We start from the raw sequence: 25,262 nt of genomic DNA, 5'->3' as shown, positions 1-25,262 counted from the left end.
AACATTTCAGGCAGGACCTGGTAAAAGCGAGATATGACTGATGACGCAAAAGTAACAAACAATCATTTCTTAAAACAGAGAGTCCAAGCAGCTATCCCTAATATTCAATAGCATTTCCATTGCTTAGCCTTGCTTTAACCAGAAATGGAGTTAGACTGCCCGGTTAAATACTGTAGCTACCAGAGCAACAGAGTCTGAGTATCTTGTGCAAAAGTTGTGAGCAGATTTGGCCTCGTATCTAAGAAAGGCATTGGAGAAGGTCCAGAGGAGGTTATGAGAATGATCCTGGGAGTGAAAGGATTAAGCTATGAGAAACATTTGACAGCTCTGGGCCTGTACTCACTGGTGCTTAGAATAATGTGCAAGGGTTGGGTTCTCATTGAAGCCTACTGAATGTTCAAAGGCCTGGATAGAGTGAACATAGAACATAGAAATTAACAGCATATTACAGGCCCTTTGGCCCACAATGTTGTGCTGACCATGTAATCTATAGAAACTGCCTAGAGTTTCTCTAGCACATAAACCTCTATTTTTCTAAGGTCTATGTGCATATCTAAGATTCTCTTAGAAGACCCTGTTGTATCCGCCTCCACCACCATCACTGGCAGTGCATTCCACGCACCCACCACTCTGTGTGAAAAACTTATCCCTGACATCCACTTGGTACCTTGTACCAAGCACCTTAAAACTATGCCTCCTCATGTTAGCCTTTTCAGCCCTGGGAAAAAGCCTCTGGCTATCCACACGATCAATGCCCCTTAACATCTTATACACCTCTATCAGGTCACCACTCATCCCCCTTTGCTCCAAGGAGAAAAGGCCAAGTGCACTCAACCTATTGTCATAAAGTACCCCCTCCTTTCCAGGCAACATCCTTGTAAATCTCCTCTTCACTCTCTCTATAGTGTCCACATCCTTCCTGTAGTGAGGTGATCAAAACTGAGATGTGGAGAAGATGTTTCCAATAGTGTGAGAGTCTAGGACCAGAGGGCACAGCCTCAGAATGGAAAGATGTCCCTTTAGAACAGGGATGGGGAGGGATTTCTTTCACCAGAATGTGATGATTCTGTGAAATTCATTGCCACAAATAGTTGTGGAGGCCAAGTCATTGGATATATTTAAAGTGGAGTTGGATAGGGTTAGACCATAAGACATAGGAGCAGATTAGGCCATTCATCCAATTGAATCTGCACCACCATTCTGTCATGGCTGATCCGGGTTCCCACTCAACCCCATGCATCTGCCTTCTCCCCATATCAATCAGGAATCTATCAACTTCTGCTTTAAATATACCCATAGACTTGGCCTCCACTGCAGTCTGTGGCAGAGCATTCCATAGATTCACTACTCTGGCTAAAATAACTCCTCCTTACCTCTGTTCTATATGGTCACCCCTCAATTTTGAGGCTGTGCCCTCCAGTTCTGGATACCCCAACCACAGGAAACATCCTCTGCACATCCATCTTATCTAGCCCTTTCAACATTTAGTAGGTTTCAATGAGATCCCCCTGCACTTTTCTAAATTCCAGTGAGTACAGACCCAAAGCTGCCAAACGCTCCTCATAAGTTAACCCCTTCATTCCCAGAAACATCCTCGTAAACCACCTCTGGACTCTCCAATGACAACACATCCTTTCTGAAATATGGGGCCCAAAACTGTTGACAGTACTCCAAGTGCAGTCTGACTAGTGACTTATAAAGCCTCAACATTACCTCCTTGTTTTTATATTCTATTCCCCTTGAAATAAATGCCAACATTGCATTTGCCACCATGATTTTTGATTAGTAAGCATGTTCGAGGTTGTGGGGTGAAAGGCAGGAGAATGGGGTTGAGAGGGGAAAAAATCAAACTTGATTGAACGGCAGAGTAGACTTGATGGTCCAACTAGCCTAATTCTGCTCCCACTGTATGTCTTATGGTCTTAGGGTCTCACCTGCTCATACCCCAAAGCCTGCCCACCATCTGGGAAGGATGATGTGAATGTGATGGAAACTCTCCACTTATTTAGACATGCATTGTGATAACAACACTCACAAAGCTCATCTTTGTCCAGGACTAAGCAGCCCATCAGGTGTGAAGATAGCACTGAAAGATATAGAGAAGCTTGTTTAGAATATGATTCTGAGTTGCAGGCTGGAAACAAGCCCACAGAAGTAGTCTTTGTGGCTGAGTCACACAGTTGATGCAAGTGATTTTAATGGACAGCCAGGACCACACCAGTTCCAAAGGGATTAGGCTGCATATCAGCTACATTTGAAAGGCAGGAGGTCCTAATGGGGACTTTATGGGAGACATCCAGCCTCAGAATGCCCAGGGTTGTAATTAGATGCAATCCCTGGAAGCCATTCATGTCTTAGGCAGAGGAGAGAAAAGTATGTGACATTAGTGACATGATTCATCCTGTGAATGTATATTCCTTTTTGTGACAATATGATGTGCCCTTGTGATTCATGGCATGGTATTATGTAGTCTATAGCTTTGCATTGGTTGCTAATGTTCTTCAAATGTTGCTCAAACTGATGTAACTCCTCTATTCAGTAATAATACGAGGTCTTTCTAAAACGATCGTATTTTTTTCTTCTGAAGTCACTGGTTTACTGTGACTTGAACAGAACTCAACAACCTTCTGAATAAGGTTTGTTATCACTGACAAATGGAATGGAAGTTCTTTCATGGCAGAAAGACATGAAATTACCGTCAATTACAATAAAAATTAAATAGTGCAAAAGAGAAATAGCGAGGTAATGTTCATGGATACCTCACATTGCTTGTGTGGGACTTTCAATTTGGCACTGTGTCACACCACAACACAGCTTTTTCCTTATTTGGTCATAGGATCAGAAACTAGAAACAGAAGCTGATCATTAATAATGAACACTGATGTTAGCTGGTGCACTCAGCTGCCTTCTTCAGCTTTCAGTTTACTTTCAATGCACACCTAAGACTGAACTGCAAGCTTTAAGCTGTGAAGTGCAAGATAGCACTCACCCAGCCAAACATTAGAAAAAAATTAACACTGATTTTTATTTAATAATTACAACCCATTATATTACTCATGCTATGATATGAGTGCAGTTGTATAGACCTTTCTGTAACAGTTTAAAAAATGACATCAGAAATCCTTTTTTTTCCTTTCAGGAGCAGTGACACGAGCCAACAATGATGGAATGCAGAATGTTATTCTACCACTTGTATTTTTATCCTCGGTTTTATTGATTGGAATCTTTTTGATATCCAAGCAAAGGTACGTTTGCATATCTATTAGGTGTAGAAATGTTAAGACTCATCAGAATGACTTGCTAAAGTTGTTTCTTTTCCCAGTGTGATTTAAAGAATGCTTCAGAGGTGATCTGAGTCACCAAGCTGACAAATTCTTAATTTTTCAAATAGTATGTTTGAAGTAAAGCTCAGAAATGGGTTTGGAGGTTGGAGTTTTGCAGCAATTAAAACAATATCAATATTAATTTAACTTGAAATTAAATACATCTGCAGTTTGCAGTTGTGCAGTGAGTATGACAATGTAGCAGAATGAGCAGTTCAAGGTTAATTGTACTCTCACAATCACAAGCCAAAACAGACCACACAATAAATATGGGTCTTCCTTCTGTTGCTCACATTCTGAGAACAGATAATATGGAGAAAACAGTAGAAAAATGCCATGCAAAATGTAATTAAAAGCACAAGTTTCACTCTATCAGGAGTGTCCTGTATTCAAAAGAACTGGATCATTCTAGCACCCTCTGCCTACCGTCACAACAGATCCACAGCAGATGCAATTGCATTGGCTCTTCACTCAACCCTGGAACATTTGGACAACAAAGAGACGTACATCAGGATGCTGTTTATTGACTACAGCTCGGCATTCAATACTATCATCCCCTCGAATCAAATCAATAAGCTTCAAGACCTTTGCCTCAATATCTCCTTGTGCAATTGGATCCTTGATATATTCATTGCAGATCCAAGTCAATGCAGATAGGCAAAAAATTCTCCTACAAAATCTCCATCAGCAAAGGGGCACCACAAGGCAGTGTGCTTTAGCCCCTGCTTTACTCAATTTATACTTATGATTGTGAGGCTAAGCACAGATCCAATACCATATTTAAGTTTGCTGGTAACAGCACTGATGAAATAAAAATGGTGACAAATTAGCATGTCAGTGGGAGATTGAAAATCTGTCTGAGTGATGCCAAAACAACCTCTGACTCAATGTCAGCAATACCAAGGAGCTGATTATTGACTTCAGGAGGAGGAGACCAGAGGTCCATGAGCCAGTCCTCATCGGGGATCAAAGGTAGAGAGGGTCAACAATTTTAAATTCCTTGGAGATATCATTTCAGAGGATCTGCCATTAGTCCAGCACATAAGTGCCATTGCAGTAAAAGCACAGCAGTGCCTCAACTTCCTTAGAAGTTTGCGAAGATTCGGCATGACATCTAAAACTCTGACAAACTTTGAAAGGTGGATGGTGAAAAGTATATTGGCATCACGGCCCAGTATGGAAACACCAATGCCCTTCAATGGAAAGTCCTATAAAAAGTAGTGGATGCGGCCCAGTCCATCCTGAGGAAATTCCTCCTCACCGCTGAGCACATTTACACGGAGAGCTGTTGCAGGAAAGCAACATCCATCATCAAGGAATCCCGCCATCCAGGCCACGCTCTCTTCTTAAACACAAAGTACACTGCTGATGCTGTGGTCAAATCAAGGCGTACAAACAAGCTGGATGAACTCAGCAGGTCGGGCAGCATCCGTTGAAAGAAGCAGTCAACGTTTCGGGTCGAGACCCTTCGTCAGGACTAAAGAAGGAGGGGCAGGGGCCCTATAAAGAAGGGGGAGGGTGGAAAACCAATCAAGGGGTGGGGGAGGGGAAGCAGGGAGGGATATAGGCAGGAGAGGTGAAGAAGGAATCTAAGGGGAAAGCACTATGGGTAGTAGAAGAAGGCAGAGTCATGAGAGGTGATAGGCAGCTAGAAGAGGAGACAGAGTGAAGGTGGGATGGGGGAAGGGAGAAGGAGGGAATTACCGGAAGTTGGAGAATTCGATGTTCATACCAAGGGGCTGGAGACTACCTAGACGGTATATGAGATGTTGTTCCTCCAACTGAAGTTTGGCCTCATCATGGCAGTAGAGGAGGCCATGTACCACCCCACTACTAAGGATATCTTTCCCTCTCTACCCCTCTCTGCTTTTCGCAGGGATCGTTCCCTCCGCGACTGCCTGGTCCGCAGGTCCCTCCCCACAGATCTCCCACCTGGCACTTATCCCTGCAAGCGTAAGTTCTACACCTGTCCCTACACCTCATCTCTTACCACCATTCAGGGCCCCAAACAGTCCTTCCAGGTGAGGCAACACTTCACTTGTGAGTCTGCTGGAGTCATCTATTGCATCCGGTGCTCCCGGTGTGGCCTCCTCTACATTGGCGAGACCCAACGCAGATTGGGGGACTGCTTCATCGAGTATTTCTGTTCCGTCTGCCACAACAAACAGGATCTCCCGGTTGCTACCCACTTCAACTCTCCCTCACATTCCCATTCGGATATGTCCATACATGGCCTCCTCTACTGCCATGATGAGGTCAAACTTCAGTTGGAGGAACAACATCTCATATACCATCTGGGTAGTCTCCAGCCCCTTGGTATGAACATCGAATTCTCCAGCTTCCAGTAATTCCCTCCCTCTCCCTTCCCTTATCCCACCTTCACTCTGTCTCCTCTTCTAGCTGCCTATCACCTCTCATGACTCTGCCTTCTTGTACTACTCATAGTGCTTTCCCCTTAGATTCCTTCTTCACCTCTCCTGCCTATCCCCTCCCTGCTTCCCCTCCCCCACCCCTTGATTGGTTTTCCACCCTCCCTCCACCTTCTTTAGTCCTGACGAAGGGTCTCGACCTGAAACGTTGACTGCTTCTTTCAACGGATGCTGCCTGACCTGCTGAGTTCATCCAGCTTTTTTGTACGTCATGCTCTCTACTTTGCTGCTAGAGGAACAGGAACCTCAGGACCCACACCACTAGTTCCAGCAACAGTTATTATCCCTCAGTTATCAGGCTCTTGAGCCAGAGGTGATCACTTCACTCAACTTCACTCGCCCCATCACCAAACTGTTCCCATAACCTCTGGACTCACTTTCAAGGACTCTTTATATCATTTTCTTGATATTTATTGCTTATTTATTTATCATTATTATTTCTTTCTTTCTGTATTTGCAGTTTGTTGTCTTTTGCACACTGGTTGTTTGTCCATCCTGTTGCAGGTGGGTTTTCACTGATTTGATTGTGTTTCTTGGATTCACTGTGTATGCCTGCAAGAAAATGAATCTCAGGGTGGTATATAGTGACACACAGTATATATACTTTGAACTTTGTAGCTGTTTCTATGAATTCAATACGATCAAGACTGATCTGAATCATGTCAAAACTCCATCAGAATTCAGAATCTGATATATTATCACTGACTTTATGATGAAATTTGTTGTGTAGTGGCAGAAGTACAGTGTAAAGATATAAAATTACTATAAATTACATAAATAGTGGGGAAAAAAGGAATAGTGAAGTACTGTCCATGGGTTTCATGGACTGTTCAGAAATCTGATGGCGGAGGGGACGATGCTGTTCATGAATCAATGCGTATGAGTCTTCAGGTTCATGTATTTCCTCCTTCATGGTACCAATGGGAAGAGGGCAGGTCCTGCATGGTGAGTGTCCTTAATAACACCACGTGTGCCGCCTTGAGGCACCAACTCTTGAAAATGTCCTTGATATCAGTAAGGGTTACACCCATAATAGTTCACCATCACTTTGTATTCCCGGTTTAATAAAAATCCTATTGCATTCAGATTGAAAATTACTGAGCTAGCATCAATGACTTTCTGTGCAAAACAGTTGATCACTTCCAACACCCTTCGCTTTAGGAAAAGTTTCTTAATTTCCCTCCTGAAAGGTGTGGCTCTGATTTTCATGTATGGGCCTGTGCTTTCTGTACCCTTATCCATTGAGAAATGTTTTCTTCCATCTACTCTAACAATTCTTTTCAAAATCCTAAACATTGAGTTGATCAACAATGTTCCATTTTATGTGACCCCCTTCTTATAACCATGGTAACATTCTGGTGAATCCAGCTAGTATATCATTCCTAAAGAGTCATAACCAGAATTGTGCTCTTGTGCACAAACACTTGTATGCATCAGGAGCAGGAGTAGGCCTTTTGACCCTTGAATCCTGCAGATTGATTTAATAACATTATGACTGATCTCAATTCTTTATTCGCGGATGTGCAATAACCCTTCACTTTCCTGCTTGTCGTGCATCCATCTATTTCTGCCTTAAAAATACCAGGTGATTGGCATTACCTCCTTTATGAGAATTTTAAAGATTCATAATCCTCTGAGAGAAAAAGAACACTTCTTCTCTGTCCTAAATGAGTAAGTCTTTATTGTTAAACAACAACCCCAATTCTAAATTCTCTCACAAGAGAAAAAAAACATCCCTTCGCATTCACCATATGAAGTCTTATAGGGTATGTTGCTATCATGCCCCCTCTCATTAGCCCATCCTTTCCTTAAAAGGCAACTTGCCTGTTCTAAAGGATCAGAGAAAACTACAGAAATTTGTAAACTCACCCATGTCCATCATGGGCACTAGCCTCCCCAGCATCGAGTACACCTGCAAACTGAAGAAAGTGACATCCATCATTTAAGACCCCCATCATCCAGGACATGTTCTCTTTTCATTGCTATCATCAAGGAGGAGGTACAGGAGCCTGAAAATATATGCTCATTGTTTTTTATATAGAATAGTACAGCACATTACAGGCCCTTCGGCCCACAATGCTGTGCTGACCCTCAAACCCTGCTTCAGGAACAACTTCTTCCCCTCTGCCGTCAGACTTCTGAATGGACATTGGACCCGTGAATACGACCTCACTTTTTCTTTGCTCTCTTTTGTGCACAGCTTATTTAATTTATTTTAATATATAAAAATATTATGTATTGCAATGTACTGTTGCCACAAAAAACAACGAATTTCATGACATATGCCTGTGATATTAAACCTGATTCTGATACTGATTCTAAACATTACACTATTAAACCTTCTCAGAACTAATTTAAACTTCAAGGTAAATTATTATTAAAGTACACATATGCCACCAATTTCAACCCTGAGATTCATTTTCTTGTGAGCATACACAGCAAATCTACAGAATAGTAACTATAACAGGATCAATGAAAAATCAACCAGAGTGTAGAAGACAACAAACTGTGCAAATACAATCATAAATACTAAATAGCAACATGAGATGATGATATAATGTTTTCTTGAAAGTGAGATTATTGGTTGAAGGAACATTGCAATGATGGGGCAAGTGAAGATGAGTGTAGTTATCTCCATTTTTTCAAGAGCCTGATAGTTCTGGGCCTGGTGGTGAGAGTCCTCAGGCTCTTCTACCTGATTGCAGCAGCAAGAAGAGAGCATGACTTGGATGGTGGGGATCTCTGATGCTGGATGCTGCTTTCCGACAGCAGCATTTTTTATGTAGATATGTTCAATGGTTGGGAGGGCTTACTCATATGGACTGGGGCAAATCCACCACTTTCTGTAGGGTTTTCCGTTCAAAGACATTGGTGTTTCCATACCAGGCTGTGATGCAGCCAATCAATACAATCTCCACTACATACCTACAGAAGTTTGTCAATATTTTAGATGTCATGTTGAATCTTCGCAAACTCCTGAGCAAGTTGAGTGGCTGCCATGCTTTCTTCACAATTGCACATACTTGCAGGGTCCAGGACAGGTCTTCTGAAATAGTAACACCCAGGAATTTAAAGTTGCTAACCCACTCCATCTCAGATCCTCCAATGAGGACCTCTGGTTTTCCACTCCTGAAGTCTATAATCAGCTCCTTGGTCTTGCTGACATTGAGTGAGAGGTTGTTATTATGACACCACTCAGCCAGAATTTCAATCTCCCTGCAGTATGCTGATTCATCACCAACTTTGATTTGGCCCACAACAGCAGTGTCATCAACAAACTGGAATGTGGCATTGGAACACTGCTTAGCCACATAATCATAAGTGTAAAGCAAGTAGAGCAGAGGGTAAGCACATGACCTTGTGGTGCACCTCTGCTGATGGAGGTCGTAGAGGAATTGTTATTGCCAATCCGAACTAAATGGGTCTGCAGGTGAGGAAATCCAGTATCCAGTTTCACAAGGAGGTATTGAGTGCATTAATGTATTTTCCATAAATAACAAAACCAAAACTATACTTAATATTCCAGATATATTGTCTTGTCAATGTCCTGCATTATGGATAACATTCTTACTTTTGTATTCAGGTTTTCAACCAATGGACAATACCATTATTACCTTTCCAATGACTCCCTATTCCTGTAGCAGGACATCCCCGTCCCTTGGCATCACAAAACTCTGAAATCTCTCACCAGCAAGATAACATGCTTTCTTAGTTTTGTTGACCAAATGGACACCATTTACCTTCTCAACTCTCCCACATTATACTCCATTTGCTCTTTTATTCTATATTTCAGATACTAATGGCTTCCTAACTATCACATCCACCTGACCTATTATCTTAAGAAAGTTGTGAGCGTGCAATCCAAATCCCTCTGTTCCTCTACTGTTTGTACTCTATTATGCATTCAAATGCCTTGCTTGCCTTTTCCAAACATTTTGCCTCACACTTCCCAGAGCTGAATTCCATTTGCACTCCTTTTCAATTTCTGAATGATTCATGAGTTAACCATGAACCATTCCTCACTATTCCTCTTTTGCGCTATTTATTTTAACTTAGTCATTTTCATATGTTGTGACGCCACTAACAACAAATTTCATGACCTATGTTAGTGATTATAAACCTGATTGTTTATCTATTCTGTTACTTGTCTATTACTGTCTTTCTGCAATCTACAGCTCTGTTCCTCATTGTCTATCACACTCGTAATGTTGGTATCATCATACCCTTTTAATCATGGTTCAGCATTTAATCTGAATCACATAGGAAAACGGTGTTGCAATACCCTAATACCTTTACACTTACCTCTTGTGAAAACTCTCACTGAGCTTTACCGTTTGCTCTCCACCACTTAAGTCCACTTTGAATTCATCTTACCACTTTCCTTGGTCCTATGGTCCTATGGTCTAATCATCACTCACTGTGAACCTCTAAAAAAAAATACTATTTTTAATTCAGACATAACTTTTTCTCAAGTCTATGCTGACTGTACTTGATGAACTTGTGTTTTTCCAAATAATGTGCCAAAGGTGCTATGGAAAATAACAGTCGTAAGCTCAGGCACAGGCCAAATCAGAAGATGTTTGAGTCATTCTACTTATGGTACACTTATGTGTACAAAGTTTATTTTGAGGTCAAATATGACACATTAGGAACAATTTGACCCAAAAACTTCTTCCAATAATTTTTTTTTCCACAGATGTCGGCCTGACAGGCTATGATTTCTCATTCTATCATTTTTATGTTTTAACAGCTGTACGACATTAACAGTTTTCCAGTCATTTGGCAGCATGCCTCTGGCTAGATATTTGTTAAATGGTCAGATTCGCTGCTATTTGCTCCACTTTTAAGAGTCTGGGATACATTAGATGCACTTGTCTAAGTGATAGGTGTTAATAGGTTTCTTCATGGAGAAAAGTGGAGTTGAGATGTTGGAAAGTATTTTAGAGGTTGGGATCTGGGTGACTGAAGCGGCAATGCCTGTGAACTTGGTGATTTGCATTAGCAGAATTTGAGAATGTGAATACATGTTGTAGACCTGGAGGGAATAAGAGGTAGAGATGACTGAGATGTGAAGTAATTTAAAATAAGGTTGAGAGTTATAACAGAGATACCACTTAAACCTCAAAGAGCACAGGAGTCTTGGATTAGAAGTTAAAATGCAAACTGGTCAGGAACATGTAGGAAAGTCAAGCCGAGTTTTAAAGAGGCAAAGGAGAGAATTTCAGCAGCTAAGGCAAGAGCAGAGCCTGGTAATGTTGCAGTGCTGAAAGCTGTTGGACTTTGTAATGTTCAGTTACATGGTTCAAAGATCCTCTCAAGGTCATACTTTACTAACTGCCTTGCTGGTGACAGGAATAAAGAATAAAGGGGCCACAGAGACTTTAACCTCCTAATTTTGTAGGGAATAGCTAGGAGATTTTTCCTCATCCTCTAATGCTATTGGACATGTCAGAGTTGATAGAATAATGAAGGGAGTTGACAACAAGGTTGAGTTGTGACAGATAAGACAAGGCATTTGATAAATTCAAACATGGCAAATTGTTCAGTAAATTGAAAGGCCATGTGATCACAAGGAAAGTGAAAATTTGGTCCTAAAATTGGTTCTGTTGTGCAGAGCAAAGGTGACATGAAAGTAATAGTTACCTTTTAGATCATATTTCCAAGGATATTAGGTGGATGAGAATCCTTGGAGGACATTGGAGATAAATGTCAGAGCAGAAAAAAATCCTTGCAGTTGATTCTCTGGCTGCAACTGGATAAATATGGATAGGACCAGATGTGTCTGGATTAACCCAACCTGTCTCTTAATGTGAACAAAAGAGATGGTTGTTGACTTCAGGAGGGCACAGAGCAACCACTCCCCGCTGAACATCGACGGCTCCTCCGTAGAGATCGTAAAGAGCACCAAATTTCTTGGTGTTCACCTGACGGAGAATCTCACCTGGTCCCTCAACACCAGCTCCATAGCAAAGAAAGCCCAGCAGTGTCTCTACTTTTTGCGAAGGCTGAGGAAAGTCTATCTCCCACCCCCCATCCTCATCACATTCTACAGGGGTTGTATTGAGAGCATCCTGAGCAACTGCATCACTGCCTGGTTCGGAAATTGCACCATCTCGGATCGCAAGACCCTGTAGCGGATAGTGAGGTCAGATGAGAAGATCATCGGGATCTCTCTTCCTGCCATCACGGACATTTACACTACACGCTGCATCTGCAAAGGAAACAACATTATGAAGGACCCCATGCATCTCCTCATACAATCTCTTCTCTCTCCTGCGGTCTGGGAAAAGGCTCCAAAGCATTCGGGCTCTCACGACCAGACTATGTAACAGTTTCTTCCCCCAAGCTATCAGACTCCTCAATACGCGAAGCCTGGACTAACACCTTGCCCTACTGTCCTGTTTATTATTTATTGTAATGCCTGCACTTTTTTGTGCACTTTATGCAGTCCAGTGTAGGTCTGTAGTCTAGTGTAGCTTTCTCTGTGTTTTTTTTTATTACGTAGTTCAGTCTAGTTTTTTTGTACTGCGTCATGTAACACCGTGGTCCTGAAAAACATTGTCTCATTTTTACTATGCACTGTACCAGCAGTTATGGTCGAAATGACAATAAAAGTTGACTTGACTTGAAGTGAAGAGGTATATTGGGGGAGGTTGGTGTAGTCAATCCTGTCAAAGGATGTAAAAGGCACAGTGAAAAAGCTGGTGGAGGTGCTGCATGATGGATTCAATCCTGGTCTCAGGCCATGTCTATGTGGAGTTTGTGATGCACCATCAATAACTTTCCGAGATGTGAGGCGAGATATAGGCTTTTATTGGCTGGAAGAAAGAACAAGCAGCAATTGACCACCATACTACATCCTGGAGACTGAGGGCAGGGCCCAGACAGGTATATGTAGTTCACCACAGTTTGTATGTTTCCCCTTTGACTGCATGGGTTTCCCTGTCTGCTCTGGATTCCTTCGAAGGAGAGGGTTAATTAGCTACTGTAATTTAAGAGAGTGGTAGAGTGGGGATATTTGAGGGAATTGGTGGAAGGATAAATCGGGATCGTTGTTAATGGATGCTTGGTGGTCAGCATGGAGTCATGTGGACCAGAAGGACTGTTTCTGTGCTGCAGAGTTTTATCTTTTAAAATAATCATGATAGTGACAAAAAAAGAAGTAAACCAAGCACTCAGATTGTAGTGTGTAAGTAGATGGAATCATTTTAATGATTTCATAAAGTACTGAAGTGTTTTTTTTTCACCAGCCAAAAAAAAAAACACATAATAAGGATAACCTGAAACCCAAAGACTGTTATTACAAATAAACCCTTCTTTTAGTTATATTATGTTATATTCCATCTGGGTAGCCTTTGACCTGATGGCATGAATATCAATTTTTCCTTCTGGTAAAAAGTTTCCCCAATTCCTCCTTTTCCTCTATTCCCCATTCTGCTCTTTTACCTCTCTCACCTTCCTTTTACTTACCCCAGGTCCCCAGTTCTGCATAGTGAATTAACTCCATACTAATGGTCAGTGTTTTTCAGTTAATTTAATAACAAGGGAAAAGCAGGTTTATTTTATTTGCTGAGTTACAAGGACTGTTATGTAATAACATGGCATGTGTCCACAACTGAATACAGCAAATCAATTAGTATTAATTAAACCTAATATTTTAAAAAATGTGTTAGCTGTGAAGGCATAAAATCAATGTCACATAATAACTGTAATGGTGGTAACGTCATATCCTTCAGTGTCTCAAAGAAGACTTAAAGCAGATGAACATTTTAATGTTTGTCCAAAAGAAAGCAATTTGTTATTCCCCCTGATGCCAGGAAGGTATTCATGTTCTTCAGCGAAGTATTTCCTCATTATTGCCAAAGACTGTTCTTTTTTGGTCTACAACTGCTAACATTATTTTGTATCAATGACCATTTGTTTGTAGATTGCTTGAATTAAGCAAAGTAATATCACGTGTATGGTTAATGCAGTATTGAATCATTTCAATAAATCCCTTCTGATAGAATGTTTCTACCAAATAAAGTTTAGATTTTTGATTCCATATCTTTAATTTAACAGCAATAGATCAATAATTTCATCCTAGTTAATGGAAGTTCTCATTTCAGTATATTAATTATCCAGTAATTCTGCTGTATTTTTTAAAGTTTCTTTACTGGTAAATTGGTTTATTATTGTCACATGTAGTGAGGTACAGTGAAAAACCTGTCTTGCATGCGATTGTACAGATAGTTCATTACAACAGTGCACTGAGGTAGTACGAAGTGAAATGATAGCAGTGCAGAACAGTGTTATAGTACTGCCATTATAATTTTAGTTGATACTTTCTTATAACAAAGAATATTTCAAGTGATTAAAATAATGGATGAAGAGGATTTTTTGTTAGTTTTGTTCAGTTATTTTTCCTCGGGTGTAAAGCCCTGTATATTTATGTATTTCTTTACCTTTATTGTGGCTACTCATTTGCTTCTTTGAGTGATCTCCAAGTTCAATTTATTACTTACCCATTAACAAGTGGTTTATTTAGGTTCAAGGCAGGCTTTAGTAGGATTTTCAAAGCATATTTCTACAATTATGAAGAGCCACTAAGTTATATCAAGGCTTGACATTATTGAAATAACTTGCTTTCAGATTAATAACTTAGATGAAAGCATCCAGCATTTTCTTGAACACAAGGCTAACAATCACCACAGTACACATAACTGAAGATCAGCTGAAAGTACTATTCTGCAGAGAGATGAAATTACGTGCGTGCTTGCTCTGCAATAAAACATTTAAATGAAACTGTTTCAGAAATGCAGTGAATTAATAAGTAACATTCTTTACCATTAGAATAAGAAGTCTCGTCTGGAAAGAAGTTCCTAATCCTAACAAATGCTCATGGGCTCAAGGAATTAACTTTAAAAAGGTGGGTTTTTAAATGATCATGTAAATTTGCTGTGAATTTGTCACTAACAAACATGCAAGTTTGAATACAGAGACTTCCCAACTGGAAAACAGCGGTCTGTGCAGATCGGTGATAACATAACCTCCTCGCTGACGATCAACACTGTCACACCTCAGGGCGTGTGCTCAACCCACTGCTCTATTCTCTATATGCACATGACTGTGTGGCTAGGCATAGCTCAAATATCAAATTTGCTGACGATACAACCATCGTTGGTAGAGTCTTAGGTGGTAATGAGAGGGCGTACAGGAGTGAGATATGCCAAATATTGGAGTGGTGCTGCAGCAACAACCTGGCACTCAACTTTAGTAAGACTAAAGAGCTAGTTGTGGACTTCAGGTAGGGTAAGATGAAGGAACACATACCAATCCTCATAGAAGGATCAGAAGTGGAGACAGTGAGTAGTTTCAAGTTCCTGGGTGTCAAGATTTCTGAGGATCTAACCTGGTCCCAACATATCGATGTACTTATAAAGAAGGCAAGACTGTCGCTATACTTCATTAGGAGTTTGAAGAGACTTGGCATGTCAACAAATACACTTAAAAACTTATAGATGTACTGCAGAGAGCATTCTGACAGGCTGCATCAATGTCTGGTATGCGGGGGGCAGGGGGCTACTGCACAGGACTGAAAGAAGCTGCAGAAGGTTGTAAATCTAGTCAGCTTCATCTTGGGTACTAGCCTACAAAGTACCCAGGACATCTTCAAGGAGTGGTGTCTCAGAAAGGCAGTGTCTATTATTAAGGACCTCCAGCACCCAGGGCATGCCCTTTTCTCACTGTTACATTCAGGTAGGAGGCACAGAAGCCTGAAGGCACACACCCAGTGATTCAGGAACAGCTTCTTCCCCTCTGCCATCCGATTCCTAAATGGACATTGAATCCTTGGACATTACCTCACTTTTTTTTAATATACAGTATTTCTGTTTTTTGCCCATTTTTTAATCTGTTCAATATACGCATGCTGTAATTGATTTACTTATTTTTATTATTATTTTTATTATTTTCACTTCTATATTATGTATTGCATTGAACTGCTGCTGCTAAGTTAACAGATTTCACGTCACATGCCAGTGATAATAAACCTGATTCTGATACTGAGTGAACAAATAGTGTAATGGATATACGAGAGTGTTTGTGTAGAAGTGAGTAAATGTTTTTTGCACTGAATATAGGATGATAAACAATGTTACACAAATGGGCTTATGATACAGAGACTAATGTACTGTTTTGGATGATTGCAATTAAAATAATTTATTGTTGAGTTAAGGCCTTTTAAAAGTACCATAATCATACACCAAATCAATAAAAATCTGGTTGAGGGATTACATTAAATAAGCACTGAGTAAACAGGTTCAGTATATTCTCAGCTGATACACTAATATCAAATTAGATCAAATATTTTGCACTCTTTGTTTGTAATTTTTCTTTCCAAGTGATTAATATCAATTAAATTGTATTTATAACACTCCTTTCCTATTCTCCAGATGTTCTCTTGTGTTTTAGAACTGATGAATTACTTTTGAAATGCAGTCACTATGGTCAAGTGAGAGACGAAATATACTCAGCAGGTTCCCCCTAGAGATAATGTGATATAAGCAGATAATTTGTTTCACTGATATTGACTGAGAATTCAGCATTAGCCAGGTCACTGGAAGAATCTACTTCTTTGTGAAATAATAAAATAAGAGTCCAGTCGAGGGGGCAGGGATGTGTTACACCATTTAATACCTTGGTACTTCTCCCTCAGTGATGCACTTGGTTGACAGAAAAGATTTTTATTCTCAGTTTTCTAGAATAGAACATAAAACCATGTCCTTCTGATCCAGAGGTGGGAGTACTATCAATGACGGACGATGAATATTGTGTCTAGTGTACTTTGGATTGTCTTTGAAGATAGGCCGTGAATTAATAGCAATTTAGGGTTAAGTAGCTGAGGATTATATATAGTCCTTTATTACAACCACTGAAAATTCAATACTCTTCAAAAAGAAGTGTGGTGAGGGGGAAGAATTGAGATTGCTCCCAAATATCACTGTGTTCAGCATCTCCCATGGTGAAGATTGGTGAGCAGTTGGCTTTGGAGCACTACATATTGGTCCAGTTCCTTAAATTTCTGGATCTTAGACTGTAAGATCATAAAGATATAGGAGCGGAAAATAGGCCATTTGGCCCATCGTCTAAGTCTGCTCCGCCGTTCAATCATGGCTGATCCTTTTTTTCCCTCCTCAACCCCAGTTCCTGGCCTTCTCCCTGTAACCTTTGATGCCACGTCCAATCAATTTCTGCCTTAAATACACCCAATGACCTGGCCTCCACAGCTGCATATGGCAACAAATTCCACAAATTCACCATCCTCTGGCTGAAGAAATTTCTCCAGATCTCTGTTTTAAATGGATGCCCCTGGATCCTGAGGCTATGCCTTCTTGTCCTAGACTCTCCCACCATGGAAAACATCCTTTTCACATCTACTCAATCTAGGCCTTTCAGCATTCAAAAGGTTTCAGTGAGATCCCCCCCCCCACCCCCACATCCTTCAAACCAGAGCTATCAAACATTCCTCGTATGATAACCCTTTCATTTCTGGAATCATCCTTGTCAACTTCCTCTGGATCCTCTCCAATGCCAGCACATCCTTTCTAAAATGAGGAGCCCAAAACTGTCCACAATACTCAAGGTGAGGCCTCGCCAGTGCCTTATAAAGCCTCAGCATCACATCCCTGCTCCGGTATTCTAGTCCTCTTGAAATGAATACTAACATTGCATTTGCCTTCCTCACCACCGACTCAATTTGCAGGGTAACCTTTAGGGTGTTCTGCACAAGGACTCCCAAGTCCCTTTGCATCTCAGAATTTTGGATTTTCTCCCCATTTAGAAAATAGTCCGCTCATTTATTTCTTCTACCAAAGTGCATGACCATGCATTTTCCAACATTATATTTAATTTGCCACTTTCTTGCCCATTCTCCTAATCTGTGTAGGTCCTTCTGCATGGTACCCATTTCCTCAACACTACCTGCCCCTGCATCAATCTTCATTATCATCTGCAAACTTGGCAACAAAGCCATCTATTCCATCATCTAAATTCTTTATATATAGCATAAAAAGAAGTGGTCCCAACACCAACCCCTGCAGAACACCTCTAGTCACTGACAGCCAACTCAACAAGGATCCTTTTATTCCCACTTGCTGCTTTCTTCTGATCAGCCAATGCTCTAACCATGTGAGTAATCTTCCTGTAATACCATGGACTCTTAACTTGATAAGCAGCCTCATGTATGGCACCTTGTCAAAGGCCTTCTGAAAGTTCAAATATACACCATCCATTGTATCTCCTTTATCTATCCTACTTGTAATCTCCTCAAAGAATTCCAACAGGTTTGTCAGGCAAGATTTTCCCTGAAGGAAACCATGTTGACTTTGTCCTATCTTGTCCTGTGTCACCAAGTACTCCATCACCTCGTCCTTGACAATTGAATTTAACATCTTCCCAACCACTGAGGTCAGGCTAACTGGTCTATAATTTCCTTTCTGCTGCCTTCCTCCTTTCTTAAAGAGTGGAGTGTCATTTGCAATTTTCTAGTCCTCAGGCATTATGTCAGAGTCCAATGATTTCTGAAAGATCATGGCTAATGCTGCCACAATCTCTAACGCTACCACTTTCAGAACCCTAGCGTGCAGTTCATCTGGTCCGGGTGACTTATGTACCTTTAGGTCTTTCAGCTTTTTGAGCACCTTCTCCCTTGTAATAGTAACTGCACCCACTTCTCTTCCTTCACACACTACAACATCTGGCACACTGTGAGTGTCTTCCACAGTGAAGACTGATGCAAAATACTCATTTAGTTCATCTGCCATCTCCTTGTCCCCATTATTATTTCTCCTGCCTCATTTTCTAGTGGTCCTATATCCACTCTCATTCTTTTATTTTTTAAAATACTTGAAAAAGCTTTTACTATCCACTTTGATATTATTTGTTAGCTTGCTTTCATATTTCATGTTTTCTCTTCTAATGATTCTTTTAGTTGCTCTATGTAGGCTTTTTAAAACTTCTCAATCCTCTATCTTCCCACTAATTTTTGTCTTCTTGTATGCCCTCTCTTTTGTTTTTACATTAACTTTGACTTCCCTTGTCAGCCACCTTGAACTATTTTGCCATTTGAGTATTTCTTCATTTTTGGAATACACTTGTCCTGCACTTTCCTCATCTTTCCCAGAAACGCATACCATTGCTACTCTGCTGACATGCCTGTCAGCAGCTCCTTCAAATTTACTTTGGCCAACTCCTCTCTCATACTGCTGTAATTTCCCTTACTCCACTGATATACTGCTACACCAGTGTTTCCTTTCTCCCTATCAGATTTCAAGTTGAAATCAATCATATTGTGATCACTGGTTCCTAAGGGCTCTTTTACCTTAAGCTCCCTAATTGCCTCCAGTTCATTACATAACACTCAATCCAGAATAGCTGATCCCCTAGTAGGTTCAATGGCAAACTGCTCTAAAAAGCCATCTCTTATGAATTCAACAAACTTTTCAATCTGTTGTTGCTCTCAGCTCTTCAACCCACCTGTCTACCTGAAATAAACACGGATCATTAAATTGAAGCTCAAAAAGAATAATCAAAATCAGCAATGGTTCTTTCTTTTTTATTTATGATTTGTTGCACAAATTGAACACTACTCACTCTAAAACTATCAGCAGATATTCTGATAATTGCACTTCGCTTGCTTTTGGTGGCCAGATTCCCAGACACTGGAGAGTCAAAAGTAAGAAATAGGTGTTTTGTTACAACACTGGGAATACCTCTTAGGACCTACATAAATATCACCAAGGGCACACCTCTTACCATGACAATATGCTTCCTGAAATAGCAACTCAATTAATTTTCTAGTGGCTATATTAACAATGTAAGATAGTGATAAAAGTAATTTTTAAATGAGGTGCATGCCTATCTGTGATCATATCATATGCACTGTTTTGATCAATTACAAAATAGCATTTCAGTATTATTTGCTTTATTGTTCTTCAATTGCAGATTAATCAAGAACAGAAATAGTGAGAGATTAAAGTACAATATCGGATATTACTTGTCACAATTGAATATAATATTTATAAATAATGTTATTTCCTATTTGCTACTTGTAAAACAACAAATGTTTTCATAAATAGCAGAAATGGTTGTTGCTGATGTTTCTTATTTTAATCTTAAGAAGGATCCTAAAATTATTTTAAATTTTGTCTTTTTGCAGTCTGACGCTGCTGCTGATGTATTTGGGAAATATAGTCAAGGTGTATTACCTGTTTCCCCACAACTTGTGGAATCAGAAATATTTGCTGCAGCAATAATAGAAGAGGTAATACAATTTAAAGAAGACAAAAGTGTAATTGCTGTGGATTCTGGAAGTGAGGTAGTAATGAAGCAAAATGCAAATTCATCAGATATTCAGGATCCGAGTGAAAGTAATAATGCAGATGGCAAAATAGAAGACAGTGTGGAAACTACTTGTGCACAGTCAAAATCTGAATATTCGAAGGTTATGATAGAGGTGGAAGTGGATCCACTTTGCACAAAACACAAGTGCATAAGCAGCTATTCTGATGAAGGTGTGTATTCAGGCAATGAAACTGACAGTTCTGGTAATGAATCTAGTAATCTGTGGGAATTTCAAAAACATTCGCTCATGCAGTTAATCCAATTTGATGAAGCCAGTTCAAGTTCTATTATTTCTTCAGAGGGTTTCTCTGAATCTCATGAACAAGAAAGCAAAGTCTTTTTCAATGGCAATGATGAAGGAGTAGATTTTTGTTACTTGGAACAGACTTCATTTGAGGACATTGCTAACAGTAACACAGAAGGACACACTGTGCAAGAACTGCCACTTCTGGAAAAATGTTTATCTCTGGAGTTTCAGAATCCATCAGAAATTTATTCAATATCTTACCTGAATTCATTGTTGAAATTCAGCCTGAATGGAGATCACCCTCCTCAGAGGGCACTCAGGTCATATATGCCTCAGTTTCAAACAGACTTCTAAGCACTGAAAAGCAAGCAATATTGATGACCAAATATCATCTAGCCATCTTAAAAGATAGCCTGCAATTGGCTAATATTTTTGACTATGTATACATTACATTGTATCATTTTGTGTTGTTTAAATCCATTCCAAACCCAGGACGTGTGTGTTCATGAATAATGGCCTTTTGTGTACTGAACATTTCATTCTAGCACCCTATTAATTTGATTAGCTAATAATATTAGAAAGGATTGTAAGACAGTGCAAAAAGTTCAAAAAGCCGTAAAAGATTAGTAATTATTAATCAGTAATTATTGATAAGGTATTGAATTAAGTTCTATGGCTTTAAAAATCACAAATTAAGGCATTATGTTTTGGAAATAGATGGGATTTCAATGAGGTTAGAATGCCCAAGATAGAAAGTACATACAGGGTACCATTTAATTTTCAGAAGCATGACATTAGTATAAATACAAAGTAGGGAGTTAATTTTAAAGGACTGAGGTGGTCTCTAGATTAAATTCTATGCCTTGATGTCATAAAATACCTTGATAACTTCAATGGTTTGAGTGTTACATTGGCATAAAGCGAGTACTCTGATGAATCTGATATGATTCCATAAGTGCATTAGAATGCATAGAACTCTGATCCTGTACTGTCAACCTATTAAATAAATGCTGATACCACTTCTACTTTACATCATACACAAATAGAGGCTCTCATTGACGCACCAGTATCTTTTTATACAAAAAATAAATAAATTCAAAATATTCATTCTACTAACCAATGTCATGTACCATTACTTAATGCTGAATTCATCATTATTCCTTCAAGATGCTTAGCACATATTTTTCTGAGCCTTAATTAAACTTGATGCCTTGAGGGCTTTGTTCAGTGTTAGCCTGGATACAATTTACTTACTGTACAGGGGTTTATATGTTTGGTGCCAATATATGTTTGGTAACAAGTTTAATTCATGAAACTTGATATGATCTTCAAATGTTAAGGGTCCACTCTTAACTTTATTGTTTCTTGACTACAGATATTAAAAAAAATCAGCCAAAGTCCATGAATCAAGAATCATTCATTTATGTTGGAAGTCATTGAATCTTTACAGGAATCTGTTTTCCTGCATAAAACCAGGAAAGCAGATTATTTTCTGAAATAAATGGGATACCTTTTATCCAGAGAATAGTTGGAGATTAGTTTTTAAGCTGGTAACAGTGTGTGGAATTGGAATTAATTTGTTATTTTCACATGTACTGAGATACAGTGAAAACATTTTGCAAGTCATCATACGCATCATTTCAACACACAAATACATTGAGGGCAAGGGAAAAAGAGCAGAGAAGGAAGAACATAGTGTTTCAGAGATTGTGCAGTGCAGTAATGGGGTAGGTTGTGAATTCCTTAATGATGGATGCCACCCTTTGAAGATGTCCTTGCTGGTGAGAAGGTTTGTGCCCAGGGTGGAGTTGGCTGAGTCTACAACCCTCAGTAGCTTTTCTTGTTTTTATGCACAGGAGCCTCCGTACAAAGCAGTGATGCAGCCAGTCAGAATGTTCCCCGTGGTACTTCTGTAGAAATTTGCAAATGGGGTATGCTGAATCTCCTTTGTTTTCCGAGGAAGTAGAGTGCATGTGTGTGTGTGTTTTTTTTGCCCATGGCATCTATGTGATTGGGCAACAACAGATCATTGGTGATATTTACAGCAAGGAACTTGACCATCATCATTGATAAATACAGGAACATATGCTCCACTCTGCTTCCTGCAGTGACCAGCTCTTGTTTTGCTGATATTGAGAGTAAGTTCGTTTGCATGACAACATGTTAATAGGTTTTCTATTTCTTAACTGATTCAGCTGAAGCAGGTGCGAGCCATGTTTTGATCTGTCAGATCCCTTCAATAAGTAACTCTCACTTTAAATTCATCTGCTTTAGTTTCAATGACATGGGTGTTTGCTGGGACTACACTGGGAAGGTAGGGACTCGAATCTGGTTTACTTGTTATTTGAGATCTGGTCTACTATGGTGAACTTGTAGAATCTGGCCATGGAATTATGAGTGCATAGGGAGTAAAGGAGGGAGGAGAGGACTCATTTTTGTGGGTCACCAGTACTGAAGACAGTCGTGGATGAGGTATTGCTGTCTATACTTATCTGCGAACAAATGCAATCTTCTACCTGCTTCTGCAGTAATAAATAGGTCAAGGTTATCTGTTAAGTTGGAGATGATGTGTCCATGACTAGCCTATTGAATCATGTAATGACGTTATCTGAATTGCTATGTTAGTGATTAATGAAGTGAAACACTCCCTGTTATCCTCCTCTTCCTTCAATCATTACAAATCACACTTACATAACATGGGCAAAATAACGACGATATAGAAAAGATAGCAAAGGAGCATTTTCCATTTAAAGTATACATTGATTTATACTAGTATTAATGTGCCTTTTGCAAAATTATACCATTTGAAAGAAATATATAGATATGAAATATTCCATACATTTTAATGCTGAAAATATTTACATGCTAAAGTTTATTTTTTCACTAAATGAGGCTTGCAGTTGAAAATGTGGAAGTGTAAAATTGTCCCTTATATCAAGGATTGGAATGTTTTGCATTTTGTGGTTTTTAAAAATTCTACATATGGTTTAGCATCTTTGTTATGTGTGTGGTGCTAACTGTTATAATTTACAACAAATTGTATATATTTGCATTTAATAACCTGTTTGGTTCATGAAAACGTAAGAAATAAAACCAGAGCTAGGCCACTCCACCGTTGTGCCTGGTTTACCATTCAAAAAGGTCATGGCTGTAGTTTTTGAATAAAAGTATCTCTACTCTCTAAACTAACCCCACATTCCATGGTTCTCTTGCAATTCATTACACTGTGTTATCAAAATCAGTGTTCCATCTATCCTTTTGCTGCACACTACGGGTTAAATATTGATGAGTCATCTTCATTACAAGTGTTATTTCGTTTGGAAGAGCTGTGAATTATTTTTAGTTTGCAGGTGATGGATAGAGTGGCCTTTTGACCCACACTTATATAACCAATATGCTTTTGTGTTTTTGTGGAAAAATTTTATTTTACTTCTCCATGTCTGTTTTAATCATCTAACTACACTTCAAAATTTCCAGTTGATAGATCAGTGTAAGAGATTCTAGGTTAAAAGACCATAACACCTATAAGAAAGGATTTGCTAGTTACTCCTCCTTTCCTCACCTTCTTACTCTGACTTCTTCCCTTCATTTCCAGTCCTCATGAAGGGTCTTGGCCTGAAATGTGGACTGTTCGCTCTTTTCCATAGATGTTGCCTGGCCTACTGAGTTCCTCCAGCATTTTGTGTGTGTTGCTTTGGACACATCTGCAGACTTTCTCATGTGTGTGATACTAGTTTTTAAAACATTTATTTTAATAACAATTTTGTTACTCTGTATCACAAAAGCGTTTCTTTGCTAGAAAGGAGAGGGGCATGGGCGGTGAATATTTAGAGTTACTAGTTTTATATTTCTGTCACTGCTGCTCTACCCTTCAAACCATAATTATTTACAGTGGCCATCTAACCCTTAGTGGTCAACAGCTCAAGCACCTTCTTGCCTGTGTTTCTTATTTTCATGGCAGTTTGTTATTAAGACCATAAGACATAGGAGCAGAATTAGGCCATTCAGCCCATTGAATCTGCTCCGCCATTCCATCATGGCTGATCCTGGATCTCACTCAACCAATACACCTGCCTTTTCCCTATATGCTTTGATGCCCTGACCGATCAGCAAACCATCAACTTCAGCTTAAATATATCCATGGACCTGGACTCCACCGCAGTCTGTGGCAGAGCATTCCACAGATTCAATACTCTCTGGCTAAAAGAATTCCTCCTTACCTCTGTTCTAAAAGGCCACCCCTCAATTTTGAGGTTGTGCCCTCTAGTTCTGGATATCCCCACCATAGAAAACATCCTCTCCACATCCACCCTATCTAGCCCTTTCAGCATTCAGTAGGTTTCAACGAGATCCCCCAGCATTCTTCTAAATTCTAGTTAGTACAGGCCCAAAGCTGCCAAACACTCCTCATATGTTAACCCCTTAATTCCTGGAATCATCCTCGTGAACCTCCTCTGGGCTCTCTCCAATGACATCACAGCCTTTCTGAGATATAGGGCCGAAAACTGTTGACAATACTCCCAAGTGCGGCCTGACTAGTGTCTTATGAAGGCTCAGTAGTATCTCCTTGCTTGCATATTCTATTCCCCTTGGGAAAATGCCAACATTGATTTTGCCTTCTTTATAACACTCTTCACCTGTTACTTAACCTCCTGGGAGTCTTGCATGAGGATTCCCAAGTCCCTCTGCACCTCCAATGTTTGAACATCCTCCCCATTTAGATAATAGTCCGCACTATTTTATCAAAATGCATTATCATACATTTCCCAACACTGTATTCCATCTGCCACTTTTTTGCCTATTCTTCCAATTTGTCTAAGTTCTGCTGTAATCGCATTGCTTCCTCAGCACTACCTATCCCTCCACCTATCTTTGTGTCAT

The 25,262-nt window shown here is 39.7% G+C and overlaps 1 protein-coding gene across 8 annotated transcripts in view; it reads left to right on the top strand.

Moving 5' to 3' along the window:
- The window catches only part of lepr (leptin receptor), a 212,608-nt gene extending 189,061 nt beyond the window's left edge, over positions 1 to 23,547 (top strand). For all 8 annotated transcript variants that reach the window (XM_073063177.1, XM_073063178.1, XM_073063179.1 and 5 more), the window contains 3 exons: positions 3,140 to 3,245; positions 14,585 to 14,660; positions 19,950 to 23,547. In XM_073063177.1, coding sequence (XP_072919278.1) covers positions 3,140 to 3,245; positions 14,585 to 14,660; positions 19,950 to 20,735 — 968 coding nt within the window. In that variant the 3' untranslated portion in view covers positions 20,736 to 23,547. The remainder of the gene's footprint in view (positions 1 to 3,139; positions 3,246 to 14,584; positions 14,661 to 19,949) is intronic.
- Positions 23,548 to 25,262: the final 1,715 nt, after the last annotated feature.

This window comes from Hemitrygon akajei, chromosome 12 (assembly GCF_048418815.1).
Source record: "Hemitrygon akajei chromosome 12, sHemAka1.3, whole genome shotgun sequence".
NCBI lineage: Eukaryota > Metazoa > Chordata > Chondrichthyes > Myliobatiformes > Dasyatidae > Hemitrygon > Hemitrygon akajei.
This window is presented reverse-complemented; position numbering and strand designations above follow the sequence as displayed.